The sequence below is a fragment of the Kogia breviceps genome, chromosome 4 (assembly GCF_026419965.1).
Source record: "Kogia breviceps isolate mKogBre1 chromosome 4, mKogBre1 haplotype 1, whole genome shotgun sequence".
Taxonomy (NCBI): domain Eukaryota; kingdom Metazoa; phylum Chordata; class Mammalia; order Artiodactyla; family Physeteridae; genus Kogia; species Kogia breviceps.
In genome coordinates this window covers 109,099,653-109,120,270 of record NC_081313.1, presented here as the reverse complement: position 1 = coordinate 109,120,270, position 20,618 = coordinate 109,099,653, and the positions used below count along the sequence as shown (strand labels likewise).

At 38.0% G+C, this 20,618-nt stretch overlaps 1 protein-coding gene across 17 annotated transcripts in view; it reads left to right on the top strand.

Annotated features, from left to right (window-relative positions):
- Positions 1-20,618, top strand: part of RAPGEF6 (Rap guanine nucleotide exchange factor 6) — a 249,402-nt gene that overhangs the window by 7,138 nt on the left and 221,646 nt on the right. For all 17 annotated transcript variants that reach the window (XM_067031533.1, XM_067031538.1, XM_067031531.1 and 14 more), the window contains exons 2-3: positions 19,169-19,239; positions 20,185-20,241. In XM_067031533.1, coding sequence (XP_066887634.1) covers positions 19,169-19,239; positions 20,185-20,241 — 128 coding nt within the window. The remainder of the gene's footprint in view (positions 1-19,168; positions 19,240-20,184; positions 20,242-20,618) is intronic.

Genomic DNA, 20,618 nt, shown 5'->3' with positions numbered 1-20,618 from the left:
GATGTAAAGTCCTGCATTATCTTCTGCCTAGCACTCTAGCCTTATCCCCCCCCATCCCCAAACACATGCATTTTAAACTACTTATATAAATATCCTAACACAGTACTTAAAAAAAAAATTTATTGGAGTAAAGTTGCTTTACAGTGTTGTGTTTCTGCTGTATAGCAAAGTGAATCAGTTATATGTATACATATATCCCCTCTGTTTTAGATTTCCTTCTCATTTAGGTGACCACAGAGCATTGGGTAGAGTTCCCAGTGCTATATAGTAGGTTCTCATTAGTTACCTATTCTATACATAGTAGTGTATGTATGTCAATCCCAGTCTCCCAGTTCATCCTACCCTCCCCCTTCCCCCCTAGGTATCCACAAGTTTGTTCTCTACATCTGTGTCTCTACTTTTGCTTTGCAGATAAGTTCATCTGTACCATTTTTCTAGATTCCACATATAAGCGATATTATACAATATTTGTTTTTCTCTTTCTGACTTACTCTGTGTGACAGTCTCTAGGTCTATCCACATCTCTGGAAATGGCACTATTTCGTTCCTTTTTATGACTGAGTAATATTCCATTGTATATATGTACCACATCTTCTGTATCTTTTTGAATTATGGTTTTCTCCAGGTATATGCCCAGGAGTGGGATTGCTGGGTAATATGGTAGTTCTATTTTTAGGTTTTTATTTTTTTTATTATTTTTTTATTTTTTTGCGGTACGTAGGCCTCTCACTGCCGCGGCCTCTCCCATTGCAGAGCACAGGCTCTGGACGCGCGGGCCCAGCGGCCATGGCTCACGGGCCCAGCCGCTCCGCGGCACGTGGGATCCTCCCGGACCAGGGCACAAACACACGCCCCCTGCATTGGCAGGCGGACTCTAAACCACTGTGCCACCAGGGAAGCCCCCTATTTTTAGTTTTTACGGAGCCGCCATACTGTTCTCCATAGTGGCTGTACCAATTTGCATTCCCACCAATGGTGTAGAAGCGTTCCCTTTTCTCCACACCCTCTCCGGCATTTATTGTTTGTAGATTTTTTGATGATGGCTTTTCTACCTGGTGTGAGGTGATACCTCATAGTAGTTTAGATCAATGGAACAGGATAGAAAGTCCAGAGGTAAACCCACGCACCTATGATCACCTGATGTATGACAAAGGAGGCAAGAATATACAATGGAGAAAAGACAGTCTCTTCTATAAGTCGTGCTGGGAAAACTGGACAGCTACATGTAAAAGTACTAAATTAGAATACTCCCTAACACCGTACCACAAAAATAAACTTAAAATGGATTAAAGACCCAAATGTAAGGCCAGACACTACAAAACTCTTAGAGGAAAACATAGGCAGTACATTCTTTGACATAAATCGCAGCAAGATCTCTTTGACCCACCTCCTAGAGTAATGAAAATGTAAAAAAAATAAATGGGACCTAATTACACTTAAAAGCTTTTTCACAGCAAAGGAAACCATAAACAAAATGAAAAGACAACCCTCAGAATGGGAGAAAATATTGGCAAATGAAGAGACTGACAAGGGAATAATCTCCAGAATATACAAACAGCTCATGCAGCACAGTATCAAAAAACAACCCACTAAAAAATGGGCAGAAGACCTAAATAGACATTTCTCCAAAGAAGACATAGAGATGGCCAACAAACATATGAAAAGCTGCTCAATGTCACTAATTATTAGATAAATGGAAATATCCTAACACAGTACTTTTCAACCTGGGCTACATACGTTTTTCAACCTGGGGAATTTTTGTTTAATGCCCAGGCCCACCCTTCATTTCTTGAATTAGAACCTTCTGGAATGGAGTGTCAAGCATTGGTATTTATAGAAGGCTCCTTAAGTAATTCTAATATCTAGACAGAGATTAGAAGCATTGTCCATTGTGCCATATTCTTTCTGTGTGCTTTATATAGGGTGGGAAAGTGTTTAGGGCCCTGGAATTTGGATTTGGACAAGCCTACTTCAGATCTGGGCTCTAGCACTGAGAATTTGAGTGACCTTAGGAAAGTTACCTAACTTTAAGATTGAATATCTTTGGGGGATTGTTACATGGACTGAATGAGATAATATATGTAAGTATTTATTTAGCAAAGTGCCAATCATAATGAGCACTCAATAAATGTAGCCATACATATTAGTTTGCTATTTCCTTTGTCTAGAACACCATCCTCTCACTTGACAAATCCAGACTCCTCACTGAAATCTCATTTCCCACGCCTTCTCTGTATCCCTTTCTCTGTCATAGCAATTACTGTACTGTGTTATGATTACTAGCATATTTGTCTCTCTGGCTGGACTGTAAGCTCCTTGAAGACAGTGACTATATCCTTATCTCCCAATTGCCATCATGCAATACTTGTTACATAGTAGGTAGCCAAATATTTGTAGCATAAATAACTTTAAAGAGAAAAGGAATCTGAAAAATACTGTTTCCCTATTTTTCTAGTAGTGATTTTTGTTGTTCTGATACTTGAAATGCTGGGGAAAAAAGACTGATGAAGTTTGGCACAATGGCAAAATTTGCCATTAATATCCTCTTATTAAAATATGAATGGTGTACAATTACCATAAAGAAACTATGTGTTTTACCTGGCAGTTCTTCAGAGACAATTCAGATAGAGGAACTTAAGTCATACCTTGAAACAGGAACTTCTTTTTTTGTGTGTGGTACGCAGGCCTCTCACTGTTGTGGCCTCTTCCGTTGTGGAGCACAGGCTCCGGACGCGCAGGCTCAGCAGCCATGGCTCACGGGCCTAGCTGCTCCGCGGCATGTGGGATCTTCCCCCTACTGGGGCACGAACCCCATGTCCCCTGTATTGGCAGGTGGACTCTCAACCACTGCACCACCAGGGAAGCCCAGGAACTTCTTTTTTATATGGCTTTGAAACACATTTCCAGTTTTAACTGCAGTGCCAGTTTTAACTTTTCATGTGTTTTTAACCAGGTGGCTTAAAACTTTTGCTGGGCAAATATTTCACGCTCAGCTGGATGTTAATGTAATTGCCTATTTACAATTCAGAAAAGGGTTTTGTTAAAAAACAAACAAACAAAAAAAAAGTAGCTTATTTTTGCTACCAAAAGTTAAAGAGGGAACTTGGACTGAAAGAATGTAAACTTTAGTATTCTTGTAATTATTTGTTAATCTATTTCAGAATTTAGAGTAATGGTTTTTAAGTGTACACTTGTAGAGATTTTTTTCTTAATTGGCGAAAGAGCACCATTGTACTTGGAGTCGTTTTTGAGTGAGTCACTGTGTGCATCCTTGAGGGTGGCAGAACAAAGATTCTGTTGTGCTTTTTTACAGCAGATGCACATTCAGAGGGTTCCTTGGAAAATAAGAGAACTTATTTATGCTTCTGGGACCCTCTGACCTTCATTTGTAAGCTAAACTGTATAGAAAGGGAATACTAGATCTGGATGGGGGCTTTATTAGGCAGTTCTTTTGCATGACACCTCATTTTACATGTATTGGAGAGTCCCAACTTGAGAAAAAAACTGGCCATTCAGGAGTTTAGACACTATAAAATCTTGTTTTTGAGAGATGAGGAGCTTCCCTGAGAGAGAATTCTGCAAAGAGGAGGAGCAGCCAGGCATGGTGAACTTGACTGACGAAGTCATGTTCTTTGAAAGGGATGTAGGATTGTGAGCTCTGTAACACTGTAGTTATCATTTGGCTTTACCTTGAACTGGCCTGTATAAACTGAGGTCTTGCTGTAAATAAAAACTGAATGAGCCAGTTTATTAAGAACTTGAGGTTATGGAGGCATAAGCAGCCCCCATTTGATGTTCACTACTACCAGACATTCTCCACTACTTTGCCCCAAACTGAAATTTTGGCAGCCCTAGGGCTTCTGGCTTTGACATGTGGCAGAGGCAGTGGGACTCGTTGGACAGGACACTTAGTACATAGCAGAAGTGGCAGCACCACCTAGCATGTATTTGTGAACGTATGTATATGTAGCTCTTCCAAAAATACTTTAGCTGATGGTTCAAGAGCTAGTGAAATGGGTTGCATACAGATACAGGAACTGAACTTGAGAGAGGTAAAATGTCTTGCTCAGGGTCACATGATTCATCAGTGACTTCCTCAGTACAGTAGTGCCCCACTGCTTTCTCTTTATCAGTGAAACTTTAGGTTACATTTTAAGCCTTGAACTGTTTTTTTTTTTTTTTACTGACATCTATATAGAGGCCTAATATTTTCCTAAATAAATGTCTCTCATTTAATCCTGACTGTAATACCTTAGGTGCCCGTGTCAATTTAATGGAAGTTTATAATTCTCAAGTTTTATGTAGAATGAAAACAGGTGTGCTTGATATGTGATTTTTTAAATTTTATACCATTCTGTTTTGTAACTTGTTTTCAGAGGATGGTAGCCTATTCTAGTTTGGTTTCTTAAAAGCATTCATTTAATATGAGAACACTTCATCATAGTATATTTTTTAGAAAAGAGTTTATAAGTGTCACAAGTGGCAACTGAAGTTTGGATTGCTTATGAGCTCCTTAAATGACTCTCTGAGGCAGAGTTGAATGCATACTTTTTTTGTGGAAGACTGCCTGATGAATGTTTGTGTGGTAAATATTTTTAAAGTCCTGTTTTTAAGTGCCAGGGATAAAAGATTAAAGTTCTTAGTGGAGGAGATGGGCAAGTACACAGACAAAATACAGCCTGGTTAAGTACTGTGATAGTTGCACATATCAGGTGCTCAGGAGTTTTGTAGGAGGGCTGTTGGGAGAGAGGAGTAAAGGGTAGGCAGGTGTCATTCAAATTGTTTTAGAAAAGGGAACCCTGACATGAGTATAGATTTGAATATATAAAAGTTAGGTGAAGAAGGAACAATGTGTTTCCTGAAAAGGGAACAGCTTTTTCCAAGGCCACAAGATGAGCTTGGTATGAACATGGAAGTTGCCTGCGTAGCTGGAACATTGGGACAGAATAAGTAGTAAAATAGGTGAGGCTGCAGGCATGGTCAGGATCCAGAACATGAGGGACTGTGTTCTCCTTGTTAAGGAGTTTGTATTTTCTTTTTAGAAAGGTCACTCTGGCAGCACTCTGAAGAATGAATTACAGGGCGCCAGACTAGAGGCAAGAAAGCTGTTTTCTGGGCTTCCCTGGTGGCGCAGTAGTTGAGAGTCCGCCTGCCGATACGGGTTCGTGCCCCGGTCTGGGAAGATCCCACATGCCACGGAGCGGCTAAGCCCGTGAGCCATGGACGCTGAGCCTGCGCGTCCGGAGCCTGTGCCCCGCAACGGGAGAGGCCACAACAGTGAGAGGTCCGCGTACCGGAAAAAAAAAAAAAAAGAAAGCTGTTTTCTGTTATCCAGTAAGAAATAATGAATCCCTAAATTGCTCCCGTTGAGATGATGAGCAGAGATGTTTAGAAAGTAGGATTGATAGATTTCTTACCAGAGCCATTGAAGGTGGGTAGTGTCACCTAAATCAGGGAACCGAGGAGCAAGACACAGCTAGGGGTACAGATAATCAGTTTAACTTTGGATATTTGCACTTGAAATGCTGAGGGGTCACCCAGGTGAAAGTGTTCAGTGTGCAGTAGGAAGTGTAGGTTGTTTTATTACTTTTCCATTAATTAGCTGGTATTCTGTATAGAAGAACTTTCCCCATTTGCCCCTCTCCTTCTCTAAAAAAAAAAAAAAAAAAAAATCACTGAATTCAAGGATTATTTTTGTATTTTTAATATTGTCATTATTCTTTTTGATTCTCAGGTTGCCCCAACTTTAGCCACTGGTAGCCCTTTCTAAGTCAGCTCCTGTGTCCTTTTGGCATGACCCCCAGTAGTCTTTAAGTAATACCTTATTTTCTGGCCCCCAAATTCCAGGCTTTTACTTTCCTTGCGCTACTACTGAAATCAGCCGTTTATGGGATTGGCCAAAAAGTTCGTTCAGTGTTTTCCGTAAGATGGCTCGCTTAGTTGTCTTTATCTTCATGTGAAACAATTTTGTTAGATTGTATTGTGATAGCTGTCATGTCAGCGTGCATTTTTAAAAAAATATCAAAATTGGTGAATTTTTCTGTAGCCATTTTAATATTAAAGATGGAAGAAAAAAGCAACTTTTTTTGGCATATTATGCTTTATTATTTAAAGAAAGGTAAAAACGCAACTGAAACACAAAAAAAGATTTGTGCAGTGTATGGAGAAGGTGCTGTGGCTGATCAAACATGTCAAAAGTGGTTTGCGAAGTTTGGTGCTGGAGATTTCTTGCTGGACGATGCTCCACGGTCAGGTAGACCAATTGAAGTTGATAGCGATCAAATCGAGACATTAACTGAGAACAGTCAACGTTATACCATGCTGAAGATAGCCGACATATTCAAGATATCCAGATCTTAAGCGTTGAAAATCATTTGCACCAGCTTGGTTATGTGAATGACTTTGAAGTTCCACATATAAGTTTAGCGAAAATAATCTTCTTGACGGTATTACCGCGTGCAATTCTCCACTTAAACATAATGAAAAGTTCCGTTTTTAAAACAAATTTTGACGGGAGATGAAAAGCGGATACTGTACAATAATGTGGAGCAGAAAAGATCGTGGGGCAAGGTAAATGAACCACCACCAACCACACCAGAGGCTGGTCTTCATCCAAAGAAGGTGATGTTGTGTATATGGTGGGATTGGAAGAGAGTCCTCTCTTATGAGCTCTTTCTAGGAAACTAGATGATTAATTCCAACAAGTACTGCTCCCAGTTAGATCAACTGAAAGCGACACTCGATGAAAAGTGTCCAGAATTAGTCAACAGAAAACGCATTCTCTTCCATCAGGATACCACGAGACCACATGATCTTTTTTATGACCAGGTAAGAACTGTTATAGCTTGGCTGGGAAGTTCTGATTCATCCGCCGTATTCACCAGACATGGCACCTTCAGATTTCCATTTATTTTGGTCTTTACAAAATTCTCTTAATGGAAAAAATTTCCATTCCCTGGAAGACTGTAAAAGGCACCTGGAGCAGTTCTTTGCTCAAAAAGATAAAAAGTTTTGGAAAGATGGAATTATGAAGTTGCCTGAAAAATGACAGAAGACAGTGGAACAAAACAGTGAACACATAGTTCAACAAAGTTCTTGGTGAAAATGAAAAATGTGTATTTTATTTTTACTTAATAGCCGAAGGAACTTTTTGGCCAACCGAATATCTGAGGAACCTGGGTTCCTTTTAGTAGGAAATGGTATATAGAATCCACGGTCTGGACTCCAGGTGTGGTAGTGTTATATAGCCCTTTATTGCCATTTTGCAGAATATAGTTACACCTTCACGGATGATAAAACCAGTGGAATGGAATTCTATGTTTAATGTATGGGCTTGTTAACTTGGAGATATTGTTGAAAATCTTTAAAATAGCTTTAATTGTCTGCTGAATATAATTTAACCTTTGTTTGTAATTTTATAATACACATTTGTTACCATGTGATAGTGTCCGTGCTACACATTTAATGGGTATTATTTTATTTTATGTTTAAAAGGAAGCAGTTTGTCATTCCTATTGTACAAAAAATAAATGTTAAGCAAATTATCCAATGTTACATGGTTAGTAACTGATAGAGGCAGAATTTGAAACCATAGCTGTCTCCACAGTCCAAGTTTTTAACCACATTGTTAGGCTGAAGGCAGCCTAACGATAATTTGGGGAAGATTCTTCAGCATAAGTTTTGATTATACAACTACAGCTGCAGAATATGTATATTTTGGGATTGAATCTGTACTAACCATAGAGATACATCCTGAGAGCCTTTTCATTGTTAAAATTGCTGGGATAACGAGTAAAATATCTTGGTTAATGAGTGTTTTAGATACTTAATGTTGTATTGAAAGTTGTATGTGATGACTTAAGCATATCATAGATAAGAAATAAACTGGTTTTAGACTTTGAGAAACAAAAAATTCAGAATTGCTCTAAGCATTCCACTTTGAGTTTTCCAAGTTTTGGTTGGTTTTATAAGCATGTGTAGAGCAGCAGTCAGCCGAATTGAGAGATGGAGTTGCTGAGAGAAGCGTACTGCTTGGTACAGCGTTGACGAAGGGGATAGAAATCCCAAAGTGCTTAATTAGAAGTGTATACTTAGCAGAATTATTAATTCTTCATACATACAGAGCTTCAAATATGAATTGAATATTTCATTTAACAGTGAAATTGAAAAGTCATAGAATATGCCTACAGTGAATGCATTAGGTATGGATTATTCGAAGGGCTGTTTTGTAAGATGGCAGTGGTCTCACCCACCTCAGCTTGCCCACCTTCACTCATGTAACTGACTGGCTGAGAGGGTATAGCTAATATGTTTTAGGAAGTGCTGAGTCATCACCGCTTCCTCACCTTCTTTTTGTCCAAGTGGAACTTATATTATTTTTAATTCCCTAATCCTGAGTTGGTATTTGTTCTTCTAATACCCCTGGATAATTTCTGCAGTATTTTGTAGTTACAGAACCAGTGGCTGATCTAGGAGTTACTGATCTGGAATGTCATAAATTCTGAGTTTTTTCATCTTCCTCATGATTTCTCTCTTTCACGTTGAGCAGAGCAGCTTTCAAGTGCACACTAAATAATTAACATCACTTTGAATATAGCATTTAAATTTTTTATTACCAAGAAATATCTGTAAGACTTCCAGTCTGCCTCTGTCAGGGTTGTTTGTTTTGGCTTTCTGTAATAGCTTTTATTGATCTTGTACATACCAAAAGCCTAACAGATAGTGCAGTACTTTTAGCCTGTCTCAGAGATAATTGGTACAGAAACCACAAGAAACGCCTTTCTTTTTTTCCAGGCAGGAATTAACACTTTTTTTTTTTTTAACATCTTTACTGGAGTATAATTGCTTTACAATGGTTTGTTAGTTTCTGCTGTATAACAGTGAATCAGCTATACATATACATATATCCCCATATCCCCTCCCTCTTGCATCTCCCTCCCACCTTCCCTATCCCTGTCTCATCCCTATCCCTATCTCTAGGTGGTCACAAAGCACCGAGCTGATCTCCCTGTGTTATGTGGATGCTTCCCACTAGCTATCTGTTTCACATTTGGTAGTGTATGTATATCCATGCCACTCTCTCACTTCGTCCCAGCTTACCCTTCCCCCTCCCCGTGTCCTCAAGTCCGTTCTCTATGTCTGTGTCTTTATTCCTGTCCTGCCCATAGGTTCTTCAGAACCATTTTTTTTTTAAGATTCCATATATATGTGTTAGCATATGGTATTTGTTTTTCTCTTTCTGACTTACTTCACTCTGTATGACAGTCTCTAGGTCCATCCACCTCACTACAGGTAACTCAATTTTGAAGAAACCCCTTTCTAAGACCAGCATTACACAGTCAACAACTATCAATACTTGCTGTCCTGCATAAACCAAAACCATAACCACTCACATCATATGTGAGAATTAATCAGTTTGCTACAACAACCATCCTTTGTTCTGGGAGATTATTTTCTGTCCTTTCATAAATGCTTAACATCCTGTGACCCTAAAACCAGGTGCACTGGAGGGACCAGGATTTACTAGACATCTCAGTGCTTGCGTTCCTCCTCATTAATAGGTTATCAGCCAGATAACCCGAGTGGCATAGATCCTACCAATAAGCCACTTCTAAACTTTCTGTGCATCAGAACCATATGTAGGGCTCATTAAACCACAAACAGCTAGATCCTACTCCCAGAGATTCTGATTCACTAGGTCTGGGATGGAATCTGAGAATTTGCATTTTTGCCAAGTTCCCAAGTGATGCTGATGGTGCTACTGTAAGAGTCTTTCAGGGTTGTTACTTACATGTAGCGGTACCCAATTCTGGTCAATTTAAAGAAAAGGAATTTATTAAAAGGATAGCGGGTAGCTACAGAATTGTTGGGAGTGCTGGAGAAATAGACTTGGGGCTAGACAACTATGATCCATACTCTTTATCACATATTTGGTAAAGATACTACTGCTGCTAGCACTGAACACAGTGAATACCACAACTTGTACTGCTGAACATCTATACTATACACTGCATGTGTTCACAGACCCTTCAACCACTAGCTGCCAAAGTGGATTCTGGATAGTTCTTGCCTCTAGGTATCACTAGATTAACAGTTTATGATGAGTATATGTGATTGGTAGTGCTTGGGTCATTTGCCTGTGCCATAGTTTTATGGAAGGTTGGAAAAGTGAAAATGTGATATACTCAGTTTCCACCAAAAGTCGTAAGTTGAGGTATTTGCTAAAGAGGTGTTTATTCATGGCTTGACTTCTTTGTTAGATATTTTTGGCCATATGCATTAGGAGTTGACAGAGTATTGCCTGGGAGCCAAATTAGCCTACCAACTATTTTGTAAATAAAGGTTTATTGGAATGTGCCCACACCCATTCATTTACCTTTTTCTTTTTTTTTTTTTTTTTTGGTTGTTTTCATGCTACAAAGGCAAAGTGGATTAGTACTTGTGACAAAAACCATATGATCCAGAAAACCTAGAATATTTATTATCTGACCCTTTATAGAAGAAGTTTGCCAACCCGAATAGGAGTAATCCTAATACTTCTATTCAAATCCCTGCAGTCACCATTTATAGATGCTCTTGAAGAACTGCATGTAAAATGGCCAAATTGTCAAAGATTGGAGACAAATAAAGGGCAAACTTTTAGATAATTTGAAGGACTTTTAGATTCTAAAGTTCATCAACTTTGTCAGACTTTCTTCAGGCAGAGAACTGGAGAACCACGTGTATATTTCAAAACTTGTGGGCTTCCCTGCTGGCTCAGTGGTTGAAAGTCTGCCTGCCGATGCAGGGGACTCGGGTTCGTGCCCCGGTCTGGGAGGATCCCACATGCCGCGGAGCGGCTGGGCCCGTGAGCCATGGCCGCTGAGCCTGCACGTCCGGAGCCTGTTCTCCGCAACGGGAGAGGCCGCAGCGGTGAGAGGTCCGCGTACCTCAAAACAAAAACAACAACTACAAAAAAACTTGTTAATTATGTTTCTCACTTAACTTTAAAATTGAAAAGTGAATTCCTAATTCTTTGTCAGCTATTCATGGCATCATCAGTGATGTACCAGAGATGTCCTCTGACTTGAAAACAGAGGAAATGATATGACATAATTCAGTTGAGGATCTCAGGAAATTCTGGGACTCCTGGACTCTAGCCTATCCTCATTGGTCAGGTCAAGTTATGGACTTCTAATTCTGTTTGCCATGACATAACCTTTCCAGTTTTCAGACCTCGTTTGCCACTAAAACGAAATTGTCTTGACATGAGAAAATAACAAGCACATTTCCATGGGATAGGCATTTTGTGGGTGTCTGACCAGGTTGTGATGACTCTTAGTTCAAAGGGTGGGGCCTCAGCAGCTGTGTTTGTAGTATATGACTACACCTACCAACCACTGTTTTGGAAGTTCTAGCTCATGCATTAAAGCTAGGGAAAAAAAAAAAGTACGTACATACATAGATTGGGGAGGAAATACTAGTGTTCTTGTTCACAGGAGGTGTCATTGCATATGTAGAAAATCCAAAAGAATCTACAAACTGAAATTTATTAAGATTTATAATATACATCTTAAACTTATCACAATCAACCTTCGAGTGATATTATACTATTTCTTATATAAGAACCTTGCAATGCTATACTTCCATTTTTACCTCCTGGCCTTTGTGCTGTTGTGATGCATTTTACTTGTACACATAAATAAACCTCATAATAATTTGTTGTCATTGTTGCTGTTTCTTTAAATAGTCAATTGTCTTTTAAATAATTAGAAAAAAGATTTATATTTACCCATGTAGTTACCATATCCAGTTTTCTTCATTCCTCTGTGTAGCTCCAGATTTCCATCTTTTATCGTGTTCCTCTTTTATGAATGACTTTTAACATTTTTTGTAGAGCAGGTGTGCTGGTGATTGACTGACTCAACCTTTGTATATATGAAAAATATTTTGCCTTCCTCTTTGAAAGGTATTTTTACTGGGAATACTATTCTAGATTGTTGGTTTTTTTCTTTTGTGACTTTAAAGGTGTTACTACAGTGTTGTCTGGATTGCATTGTTTCTGACTAGAAGTGTTCTGTATTCTAATGATCTCACTGTGTAATTTATCTTCTTTCTCTAGCTGCTTTTATAATTTTATCATTTTTAAGCAATTTGATTATGATCTTTGCTGTTGTTTATTTCATATTTCTTGTGCTTGAGTTTTGTTGAGCTTCATGGATGTGCAAGTTTATATCAAATATGGAAGATTTTCCACCCTTCTCCAAACTGGTTTTTTGTTCTTTGTCTTCACAGTGACTCCAGTTTTACTTCTCTTAGGCCTGCTTAAAGTTGATGCTTATCTTACTGTTCACATTTTTGTGCTCTATTCATATTTTTTCCATCTTTTCTCCCTGTGTTTTATTTATTTATATTTTTAAATTGAAGTATAGTTAATTTACAATATTATGCAGTGTTAGATCATACATACAACATAGCAATTCAGTATTTTTGTAGATTATACTCCATTTAAAGTTATTATAAAATATTGGCTGTATTCCCTGTGCTGTACATTACATCTTTGTATCTTATTTATTTTATATTTAGTAGTTGGTACCTTTTAACCTCCTACCCCTATCTTGCTTCTCTCCCCACTGGTAACAACTAGTTTGTTCTCTATATCCATGAATCTGTTTCTGTTTTGTTATATGTATTCATTTGTTTTACTTTTTAGATTCCATATGTAAGTGATAACATGCAGTATTTGTCTTTCTGTCTGATTTATTTCACTAAGCATAATACCCTCCAGGTCCATCCATGTTATTACCAATGGAAAAATTTCATTCCTTTTCGTGGCTGAGCAGTGTTCCATTGTGTGTGTATATGTGTGTGTGTGCGAGTGTACACGTACATACACATACTACGTCTTCTTTATCTGTTCATCTGTTGATGGACACTTAGTGGCTTCCGTATCTTGGCTGTTGTAAATAATGCTGCTGTGAACATTGGGTGCATGTACCTCTTTGAATTAGTGTTTTAATTTTCTTCGGATATATACCTAGAAGTGGAATTGCTGGATCTTATGGTAGTTCTATTTTTAGTTTTTGAAGGAACCTCCATACTGTTTTCCATAGTGGCTGCACCAATTTATATTCCCTTTCCTTACTAGGGCTCCCTTTTCCCCACAGCCTTGCCAAGAATTGTTATTTGTGATCTTTCTGCTGATAGCTGTTCTGACAGGAACGAGGTGGTATATAATTATGGTTTTGATTTGCATTTCTCTGATGATTAGTGATGTTGAGCATCTTTTCATATGCCTCTTGGCCGTCTGTATATCTTCTTTGGAAAAATGTCTTTCATGTCTTTTTCTTCTCATTTTCTCATTGGGTTGTTTGTTTCTTTGATACTGAATTATATGAGCTGTTTATATATTTTGGATATTAACCCCTTGTTGGTCATATCATTTGTAGATATTTTCTCTGATTCAGCAATCAATTGTCTTTTTGTTTTGTCGATGGTTTCCTTTGGCTGTGCAAAAGCTCTTATGTCTAATTAGGTCCCATTTGTTTATTTTTGCTTTTGTTTCTGTTGCCTTAGGACACACAAAAAAATATTGCTGTGATTTATGTCAGAGTGTTCTGTGTTCTCTTCTAGGAGTTCATGGTTTCAGGTCTTACAGTTAGGTCTTTAATCCATTTTGAGTTTATTTTTGTATATGGTGTGAGGAAATGTCCTAATCTCATTCTTTTACATGTAGCTGTCCAGTTTTCCCAGCATGACTTACTGAAGAGATTGTCTTTTCCCCATTGAATATTCTTGCCCCCTTTGACTTAGATTAATTGACCATAGGTATGTGGGTTTATTTTTGGGCTCTCTGTTCCATTTCATTGATCTATGTGTCCTTTTTTTGAGCCACTATCATCCTGTTTTGATTACTGTTACTTTATAGTATAGTCTGAAGTGAGAGATCATGATACCTCAAGCTTTGTTCTTTTTTCTCAAGGTTGCTTTGGCTATTCAGGTTCTTTTGTGGTTCCATAGAAGTTTTAGGATTATTTGTTTTAGTTCTGTAAAAAAATGTCATGGGTATTTTGATAGGGATTGTATTAAATCTGTAGATTGCTTTGGGAAGTATGGACATTTTAACAATATTAATTCTTCCAGTCCATGAACACAGGATATCTTTCCATTTCTTTGTATCATCTTCAGTTTCCTTTATCAGTGTTTTATAGTTTTCAGTGTATGGGTGTTTCACCTCCTTGGTCAAGTTTATTCCTAGATATTTTATTCTTTTCATGCAGTTCCAAATGCAATTGTTTTCTTGCTTTCTCTTTCTGATAGTTCATTATTATTAGTGTATAGGAAAGCCACAGATTTCTGTATAGTAATCTTATATCCTGAAACTTTATTGAATTCATTTATTCTAATAGTTTTTTTGGTGGAAATTTTATAGAGTTTTCTATATAAAATATGACATCATCTGCAGATAGTGACAGTTTTTCTTCTCTTCCAATTTAGATGCCTTTTATGTCTTTTTTTCTTCTATGATTGCTGTGACTAGGACTTCCAATACTATGTTAAATACAAGTGGCAGGAATTGGTATCCTTGTCCCAAGTTTCCAAGGTTTGAGAGCAGAAGTCCTGAAGGTTAGGTCTGAGCTGGTTCCATTTTCTCTAAGTGTGTGCCCCCCCGCCCCCAGCAACCTTGGCATTTTCGCCCCAGAGGGTAGCAGTGCTGGACCATGAGAGGCCAGAGTGGGCAGTCGATGTGGGTCAAGGTGCACACTGGGGCAGTCCCAGCACACTGGAGTTCCAGACTCTTTCTAATCTGCTGTCCCCACGAATGCCCGTAATGGTTGCCCTCCCCCCATTGAGATGCAGTGCTGGGTCTGAGCTGGCTCTCTCTGCCACAGCTGTCTACTCTACTTGGCTGTGTCAGTCTTCACCCTAGTGGAGAGCTGTGCCATGGAGCAAGAGGGGCTGAAGCGGCCCTCAGCTTGAGCCAGGGTGCACGTTTGGGCAGATGCAGGAAGCCAGCTAGAGTACCTGGCATTTTCAGTTGCTTTCTCCACCCTGCTTTGAGAGAAACCAAGCACGTGGGTGCTCTTCACTAGCAACGTCTAGATTTCTCACAACTCCCCTGCTAGTCCCACTGGTCTTCAAGTCAGCCAAGAGGACTTATCTTTCTGGTGTTGGACCCCAGGGCTGGGTTTCCTAATATGTGGTTCACACCCCTCACTGTTTGGAGAGGGTCTCTGAGCCCATGCAGTCCCCCTCCTCTGCTGTGTCCCCTCCTAGGGGCACAGGTCCTCACCTGATTGCTTCTCCTCTTTTCCTACCTGATTTCCACCTGATGTGGATCTTTCATTACAGCCTTGGTTGTAAAAGAGCCTTTCTGCCAGTCTCCAGTTTGTTTTCAGTGAGAGTTGCTCCACATGTACAATAGATGTATTTTTAATGTGTTCATTGGGGGAGGTGAGCTCTGAATCCTCCTCTACCATCTTGATCTCCTTCCCCCATGTATTTTATTTTTTATTTCTATTTTTGTGTCTTTAAGTTTTTAAATCTTTTCTCCTACAATGTCTTAATGTGCCACTTATCCCATCCAGTGTATTTTACATCTCAGTGTTGTTTTCATCTCTGAAATTTTTTTTTAGTGCCCCTTCTTATATAGTTAATCTTTTCTGTATTTTCTTGAACATATGGAATATAGTTTTAATAAGTTTTTAAATGTCTTTTTGTACTAATTCTGTTATCTGGTAATTACTGAGTTGGTTTTGATTTTTTTCTCTTCTCCTTATGGGTCATTTTTCCTGTTTCTTTTCATGCCTGGTGATTTTTAATGGAGTACCAGAGATTGTGAATTTTACTTTTTTATGTGCTGGGTATATTTTATTTCCTGTAAATATTCTTCTGGGACACAGGTAATTTGTAAATCATATGACCCTTTGGAGCTCTTTTTTGAGCTATGCTATGTAGCACCAGAGTAGCATTTAGTGCAGTGTTAATTTTGCCCAGTACTGAATCCAAAGGCTTTTGAGTACTCTACTAAATGTGTTCTGAATTATGAGATTTTTCCACTCTCCCTGGTGGGAACAGTAACTCTTCTAGTCCCTGTGTGACTTTTGGGTATTGTTCCCTTTAATCCAAGAAATTTAAACCCCAGAACTGTTGATGTTTTGGCCCAGAGAATCCTTTATTCTGGGGCCTTGTCTTGGGCATCATAGGATATTTAGCAGCATCTCTGGCTTATAGTCACGTGATGCTAGTAGTGCCCCGCCTTCCCCTCTGAAAATTATAACAACCCCAAATGTCTCCAGATATCACTGTGTCACCTCGGGGGCAAAATCAGTCTTGATTGAGGACCACTACTCTAATCCTTTCAGATGGTTCTTTCCTAGAGTTCAGGTTATTTCTTCATGCACGTGAAAAGATCAGTACTCAACCTAGACACAAGTGAGACCCTCTGTAGGTTTTCAGAACATTCTTTCTTTCTGTGTAGTATGCGCTCTCTCTGTCCAGCTCTGCAAACTTGAGCTACCTTCTACTCTGCAGGTGGCCAGCTTCTTCTCAAGATACCACCAGGCAGTAAGGTATGATAATTATATGAATTACCTCATTTGTTTCCCTTCTCTCAAATGCTACTGTCTTTTTTTCGTAATGTCTTACCTCTTGAAAAATGTTTCATTTATTTATTATGATTTTTAGTTGTTTTAGATGGAAGGTAAGTCCAATCCCTCTTATTCCATCTTGAATGAAAGCTGAAGTCTCAAAAGTTTTTCTTTTACTTTGGAAGGGATGTTTTGTAATGCTCTGACACTGCACCCCCGAAAACATTAAAGTGGCAGGTCTTTTGAGCCCTCATAGAGTTAATATCTCACTTCCAGGAGTTCAAGTGTGTTACCCAAGACTCCAGGGTAACAGCCACTCCTTGCTCATTCTCTTGTTCATTCTGTTCAGTCAGCATAATACATATGTAATGTGTCAGGTGGTCTAGATGGCTTCAGGTTATATTATGGTAGAGACTGAGAAAGTTGCAATAGCCCTTAGGCAAAACTGTAAGTTAATATTGTCCTGCATGACTGCCAACTGTTTCTTGTACTTTTTACTTTAGTAACTGGAATGGAAAAGAATACATTCACCAAATCAATACCTGAAGCTTAATTAATCATTCCTTCAACAATATTATGTCTGGGACTTGCAGCTGTGCCCAGAGCTAAAATTTGGTTAAGTCTGTGACAGTCTGTAGTCAGTTTTTAGGATCCATCTGATTTTTGCAGATGATGCATGAGAAGGACTGTCACCCTTGCATATTTTTGAGCCTTTACTGGTGGCCCTAGTCTTTGCTTCTTTGCCTCTTTGGAAAAGCAATATTGTCTTTTATTTACTGTCTTGTTCTGGGGAATGGGGCAATTTCAGAGGTTTCCACTTGACTTTTCTCACTATGATAGCTTTTACCACATAGGTTCCTTTGTGGGAGTTATTCTAACTGCCAGATAAATAAATTCTAGTTATAAACTTGGGGAGTGGAGAGAGACAAGACTATTAGGTGGGTCTGCAGGCTCAGTTAGCTCACTATGAGCCAGACTTTTTCCAGGACTCTGTTTCTGACCTCAACTCAGAAAGTTTTGGCTAGGAGGTTGTTTCTTTTGCCCCACAGAACCTCAACTTGGATCGTTCTCTTAGTTCCATTCAGCTGGTAGCTGGTCTGGTCTAAGAAGGAATCACATATCCGGTTCCTTGGTGCTGTTTCAGGTGGCCTTTCTCTTTCAATGAGGCTATTTTGGGCTTCCTCACAACATTGGTGCTCTCACGGTATTTGAATCTTAGAAGTTGCACGACCTCACTTCTGGCACATTCTTTGGGTCAGAACAAATCACAGGACCAACCCAGATCCATGCGGAGGGCACCTAGATTCCTACTTTTGAAGAGAGAGTGACAAGGTCTCACTGCAAAAGAGCATATGGGATAAGACATATCATTGTAGCCCTCTCTGCAAGTACAGTTTATCATATCACTGCTCCCTCTGCTGTCTTATAGAATTTTATAGACCTTTTTTAGGTCTATAGACTCATTTGCTGTGGTTTCCTCTTTTAATCTATTCATCTCTTTTTAAAAATATTTATATACTTAAAAATCTTTTTCCCTCTTATTTTGGTAAGGATTTAGCAGAGATGTGTGTGGTCATTGAATCCATCATGGTTAATTGGCAGTTGTAAGCTTTGGAATCAGAGATTATTGCTTTTTTTCTTAGAGCTTCCCTGTTGTCTTAGTAGCATATTGGGGAAAAAAGTTGTCTTTTGTGTCTTTTCTTTTGTTCTCTCTGTCATTTGTAATTCTCTTGTTATATATCAAAGAGAGTAGTGTTTGGGAGCAGTCTGCCCTGGTATAAAGGCATTACTCCTTGTAAGAGAATAAGGTGGTAAATTTTACATAGAGAATTTAAGCTTCTTTATAATCACCGTGCACCAACATTCTGTGGTAAAATACTCTTTTCTGTCAGGAATGTTCCCTGCTTCCACATTTTCCTTTTGCTATGCCATTGCTCTTAGCTGAGGTTATACTATACTACTATACTTTATTAACCTGGGTTTATTAATATCTAATTATCTGAATGAGGGCTAGAGAAATGTTCCCCAGTTCTTTCAGAGAGTAAACAATAGCATTGTCCCATTGGACGTCAGTTTTGTTTAGTGGTAGATTAATACCACCTTGAGTCTGTTTGAAAAGAGGTTTTTTTTAGAAAATCGTATTTTAAGAGGAATATTGACAAACAGAATCATCTCCAGAGGAGATCAGTTAGGATGCTTAAAGATCTGGAACCTGCAAATATTTAGACTTTGTTATCTGGAGAAAAAAAAAAAAAAGACTTAAAAGAAGACAGGATAACTTCAAATATTTGGAGGTCCCTAAAGAAGAAAGATTGTATCTGTTTAGAAATGAAATATACTTTTATATGAAATAATGAGTTTTTGATTTCTGGCATTGTTTGAATAGAGGTTGTCAGCCATGCTGAGGAGGGGTTCCGGTGTGAGTTGAGGGAACTCTTATAAACCTTTTCAGATCTATTGTAATTCAGAGATTTTGTGACTCTTCTGTAGTTAACAATTGTGTCATAAATGGTTGTTTGCTTAAAATTGGAATTGTGGGATATCATTATATTTTAAAAAGTATATTTGAAAATTAATCTAAAATCTTTTCTGTTCTACAGGACTTAAATACTATTTATTCTTATCTTCATGGAATGGAAATATTATCAAATCTCAGGGAACATCAGCTTAGGTAAGTGTGATGCTGTGTTTAAGAGCATGTGCTAAGGAGTTATTCAAATGAGTTTGGATAGATAGTTGCAGGGACCAAATCATTTAGGGGCTTATTATAGGATATGCAAAGAAATTGGCCTTTCTCATTCCAGTTTTCCTTAGCCTTGGGACTTTGAGCAAGTCTAAGCTGCAGTTTTGTCTTCCATAAAATTGGGATAAAAGATTACCTTTGTTACAGCATTTTGAGGATTAAATGAGAATATTTAAAGCAAAGTGCAATGCTCAGTATGTGCTAGCTAGTGAAAACAGAACTTTTTCTTTGTAGTTTGTATTGATATTTATTGTATCAAATGCTTGAGATGGGCATGGTATGATGTAGTGTTATATTAAAGTGGAAGGAGCAAGACTCTTGATTTAGCATAAGCTCCTATGGACAGTACCCGTAAACTTTCCGAACCTCATTTTTCCTTTCTGTAAAGTGAGTTTTCTCTCCTGCTACCTTGTATCATTGTGATTATATTTGTAAAAATACTTTTGAGTGCTGTAAGCACTATTATAACTTTGCATAATATTTTAATTAAACTGTGTTTTTCTTCCATGACCAGCTTACTGATCACTTTTTCAGGCTATTCTTTAAGTTTCTGGCTATGGACCAGATTCTAAATATAATTGTTTGGAATTTATTATTTTCTGTTTTCTGTGTAATATAATTTAGATATTAGTATATGTCAAGTAAGTGTATCAAGAAGAAAGAAAAAACTAGGGCATTAGTAGTAAAGTATTTTTAAATGCAAGCAAATTTATATTTATTCAACAGATTTGTGTGTGTGTGTGATCATATTTTTAAACTCTAGTGAAAAATTTAGTGATAGATCTGATCATTTTTTGTTGTAATTATAACAATTTTTGAAACAATTCAAATATAATAATTTAAAAATTTTTTACTTTTTAAAAAATATGTTAGATTAATGTCTGCAAGAGCACGCTATGAGAGATACAGTGGCAATCAAGTTCTTTTTTGGTAAGTATTTCCATAATTAGCTTAAATTAATGTTTAAAATTTAGATTGTTAGCATTGAAATTCATTTGATTCTGGAACAGTTTCTGTAGAGGAGATTGAAATATATTCCTAAACTGTGAAATATAATATACATAGAGCTCACAGAAGGTGTACAGTGCAACAAAGTTTAATAAATATATACAACTGTGTAACTACTATGCAGTGAATATATAGAACATATCAGCTCTTCAGAAGGCTCTAGTCATCTGTCTTGGAAAGGTAATCTAGTTCTGATGTCTGTCACCTTAGGTTAGTTTTTTCTCTGTGAATTTCATATAGATAAAAATCTTTTGGTCAGGCTTTTTATACTTCATAAATGTTGGAGATTCTTCCATGTT